This window comes from Gekko japonicus, unplaced genomic scaffold, assembly GCF_001447785.1.
Source record: "Gekko japonicus isolate JY-2015 unplaced genomic scaffold, Gekko_japonicus_V1.1 scaffold321, whole genome shotgun sequence".
NCBI classification, from domain to species: Eukaryota; Metazoa; Chordata; class Lepidosauria; order Squamata; family Gekkonidae; genus Gekko; species Gekko japonicus.
Genome location: NW_015169181.1, coordinates 860,934 through 865,230, shown reverse-complemented (window position 1 = coordinate 865,230; position 4,297 = coordinate 860,934). Strand labels below are relative to the sequence as shown.

The window sequence follows — 4,297 nt, the reverse complement described above, 5'->3', positions numbered from 1 at the left end:
TTCTACAATCACATCATTAGAGAGGCATTAATAAAGGTGTGGAAAGAAATGAAATATAGATTTTATAAGAAAATTCCAAGATGGGTGTCCCCCCTTGAGGCATTCATCAACACAAAATTAATGACAAAAGAAAAAGCTATATCGTACGATGTATTATTAGATGAAGATAATAAACTAAGACCTCTGGAAAGATTAATAGACAAAAATATTTACTTAACTTGGTGGGAGAAAATGCAAGTTCAAGATAGATATAACAAAGATAAAAACGGGGAATTTGTAAACACCCAAACTGAATTGGATAAAATATGGTTATCCACAAATGATAAACTCATTCAAAAAACATACTCCTTTCTCCTTGACGATTATCTTTTTGAAGAAAACATAAAAAATGTTATGATTCTTTGGATGAAGGATTTGGGTAAAACTATCCAAAACGAGGAGTGGGTGAAATCTTGGAAATCAATGAAATTAATGAGGGCAGTAACATTTAAGGAAAACATATTCAAGATATTCCATAGATGGTACTGGACCCCAGAAAAGTTATCCAAAGCATATAAAAATGCAAATAAGAATGGTTGGAGATGCAAATCCAATGTAGGGACGTTTCTCCATATGTGGTGGAATTGTGAAAAAATGTATAAGTTTTGGGAAAATGTAAATGATTTGATATCAGAAGTGCTGCATATAACTCTAAAACTATGCCCGGAGACTTACCTGTTAAATATTATTCCAAATGAACATAAAGGAAAAAACTACTATTTAATAACATATATGCTCACAGCAGCTAGAATCTTAATTGCTAAATACTGGAAGCAAGAAAAGATACCAAAGAGAAATGAAATAGTAGAGAAAGTAATGGAGGTCGCAGAAATGGATAGATTAACACTTATTTTGCAAGGGAAGGACGATAAGGTGTTTAAAGAAAGATGGGCAGAATTTTACAAATGGATAGAAAATAACAATTTGTAATAGACTCAGACAATAGATATGTTGACAATATAAATGTAATGATTGTATATCTATGGAAAAACTTAAATAAAACTGTTAAAAAAAAAAAGATACAACCCAGAGAAAGAAACATGTTACATTATAAAGCTGCAACCGATATTACGACATTAACCGACTGCAATTAAAGGGAACCGTTCCACATCCCTCCTTGGCAAATAGAACGGGAAGTCGTGGAAGCAGTGAGAGACTTCACGTTCCTGGGACCCAAGATCAATGCAGACGGTGACTGCAGCCATGAAACTAAAAGACGCCTGCTCCTTGGGAGGAAAGCGACCGGCCACATCCCTCCTTGGCAAATAGAACGGGAAGTCGTGGAAGCAGTGAGAGACTTCACGTTCCTGGGACCCAAGATCAATGCAGACGGTGACTGCAGCCATGAAACTAAAAGACGCCTGCTCCTTGGGAGGAAAGCGATGGCGAACCTAGACAGCATATTAAAAAGTAGAGACATCACCCTGCCAACAAAAGTCCACATGGTCAAAGCCATGGTATTCCCAGTAGTAACGTATGGCTGCAAGACTGTTATCCATGATGGTTAAATGGAACCTCCATGTACAGAGGAAACATACCTCTGAATATTTGTTGCTAGGAGATGCATTGGTCAAGCTGCACCTTGTTCTGGAGGCCTCGCTTCAAAAAGGATGTAGACAGAATGGAGCAGGTGCAGAGGAGAGTGATGAGGATGATCGGGGGCCTGGAGACCAAGCCCTATGAGGAAAAGCTGAAAGACTTGGGAATGTTGAGTCTGAAGAAGAGGAGGCTGAGGAGGGACATGATTGCTCTCTTGAAGTACTTGAAGGGCTGTCACCTGGAGGAGGGCAGGGAGCTGTTCCTGTTGGCAGCAGAGGTTAGGACTCGTAAGAATGGGTTTAAATTATGGGCAGAAAGGTTGGATATTAGGAAGGTTTATTTTTGACAGTGAGAGTTGTGCAACTGTGGTATCAGCTGGCTGGGGAGGTGGTGGGCTCCCCCTCCCTGGCAGTCTGTAAGCAGCGGCTGGACTAACACTTGTCAGGGATGCTCTAGGCTGAGCCTGCATTGAGCAGAGGGCTGGACTAGATGGCCTGTATGGCCCCTTCCAACTGTATGATGCTGTGCAGGGGGGTGTCTTGATCTCTTTGTCTCTGCTTGTTGGCTTTTCCGGGGACAACTGGTTGACCAGTATGGGGAACAAGAAGCTAGACTAGATGGACCATTGATTTGATCCAGGACTGCACTGCTTTGGTTCTCATATTTATTTATTTATTTGTTTTTCGTATTTATACCCCGCCCTCCCCGTGGGCTCAGGGCGGCTTACAAGAGCAAGGCGAAGCCTTGCCATGATAAAACACAATATACATATAATTTAAAAACATACAGTACATCTTTAAAAAATCCTAATTTAAACAAAGTGCTCAGTGTCTTCAGAGTCCAATGATGACGGAACGTATGCCCGAAGTTCCTGGTAGACGGTTTAAGGCTCCATTCATGTTCAGGTTCAGGTGTTTTTCTCAGGGCCTCTTCCAACCCACAGCGATGGTGATATAGTGGGGGCGGCAAACTTGTGGCAAACTGCATGTGGCCCAATTCTGCAGTTCATTTTAAACATCCTCCTAGTTAGTTCTGGTTCAAACAGTAGTAGATAGAAAGGCAGTGCAAACGTCACCAGTAATAGAGGAAGAGAAGGAAGAGAGAGACCTCCTCATCCCAATGGCTTTATTCATGTTTCTTCCTCTTTTTTCGATGCCGGTTCTCGCTGTTTATCTAGCTAAGCTGGGAGCCTAATGTGGTCGTCAAGCTTCCCCTTTGTGTTCTTTTCCAACTCTGCAGAGGAGGCTGGAGGTCACCTTTGTTTGTGGCAAGCCCTGCTCCCTGTAGTGTGGTGTGGGAATGTTGCCACGTGTCCCAGCGATAAGCCCACGGACACATTCGCCAGAGCCAGTCAGCTCCAGGTCCCTTTCTGATCCCCTTCTGGTGCCTAAGAACTCGTGGAAGATCAGGATGAGGACTTCGTGGCTTCTCTTTCTCCTCGGCCTAGGAGTCCTCTCCTCCCAAGCAGAAGCCCATGGCATCGAGCCAACCGGGGAGCGATCTGAGGAAACCGCACTCCCCGAGATCGAAGAGGAGGACAGTGTTTTCATCCTAAAGAAAAGCAATTTTGACAGGGCTCTGAAGGAAAACAGGTACCTGCTGGTAGAGTTCTGTAAGTATCTATCATTATCTAATATTTATGGCTGTCGACGGTTTGTGGATACGACATCTGGTTTTTAATGAAACCGATACATATTTGCAGGTTACCAAAATATACAGGTGTTTTTTTTAAGTGCCACTTCAGATGTGACAGATGTCTTACCTGGACGGAGCACCTGTGCTGCAGACAGTGTGCAAACCATGTGCGGATTAGCATGCATTGATTTTGCTGCATGGGAGCAGTTGGGATCTGCGTCCTGACCAATATCCATGCAGTGATGTAACGTGTGTGCACTATCAGTGTGAGAAGATGTGCAGAGAGCCAGTTTGGTGTCGTGGTTAAGTGCACAGACTCTAATCTGGGAGAACCGGGTTTGATTCCCCACGCCTCCACATGCAGCTGCTGGATGACCTTGGGCAAGCCATAGTTCTGTCAGAGCTGTTCTCTCAAGAGCAGTTTGTGTCAGAGCTCTCTCAGCCCCGCCTACCTCACAGGGTGTCTGTTGTGGGGAGGGGAAGGGAAAGGAGTTTGTAAGCCGCTCTGAGACTCCGAATGAAGGGTGGGGTATAAATCCAATCTTCTTCTTCTTCTTCTTCTTCTTCTTCTTCTTCTTCTTGTTTGATGCAGTGCTTAGGGTATCTAAGGAGGAGGCCTAGTTTCTCGTTAGAGTAAGGGGACTCATGGCTTAATACTCAGGCTGAGAAAGAATGCCTGGCCCAGGGTCTTCCAGCAGTCTTTAAAGGAAGGGGGGCGGGAGCCCTATCCTCCCAGATCCTAATCAAATGCTCTAAAGCACTCTTAATCCTTTACATCTGCACTATGAGAATAACACTAGCCTACCTTACAGGTCTGTTGTGAGGATTACAACACGATAATTCATCTGAAATGTGGTAGACTGAAAATGCCGCACATACACTAAGCATTGTTTTAAACCCTTTTCAACTTGAGCAGAGCTTTTTGTTGAATCTGACGGTCTTGCTACGTGCACGTATATGTTGTTTGAAGTTCTGAAAATGGAAACGTTTGGGAGCGAGTAGAGTGACTCACTGAACAAACAAAAGATAAGGTAGCTAAATGTAGTAGTTTGTGTGTTTGAGGCAGCAGTTTTGGCGGGCTGTG

The 4,297-nt window shown here is 43.6% G+C and overlaps 1 protein-coding gene across 1 annotated transcript in view; it reads left to right on the top strand.

The window, feature by feature from the left end:
* Positions 1 to 4,297, top strand: part of PDILT (protein disulfide isomerase-like, testis expressed) — a 34,315-nt gene that overhangs the window by 2,914 nt on the left and 27,104 nt on the right. Inside the window, exon 3 of the mRNA XM_015416110.1 lies at positions 3,026 to 3,190. Coding sequence (XP_015271596.1) covers positions 3,026 to 3,190 — 165 coding nt within the window. The remainder of the gene's footprint in view (positions 1 to 3,025; positions 3,191 to 4,297) is intronic.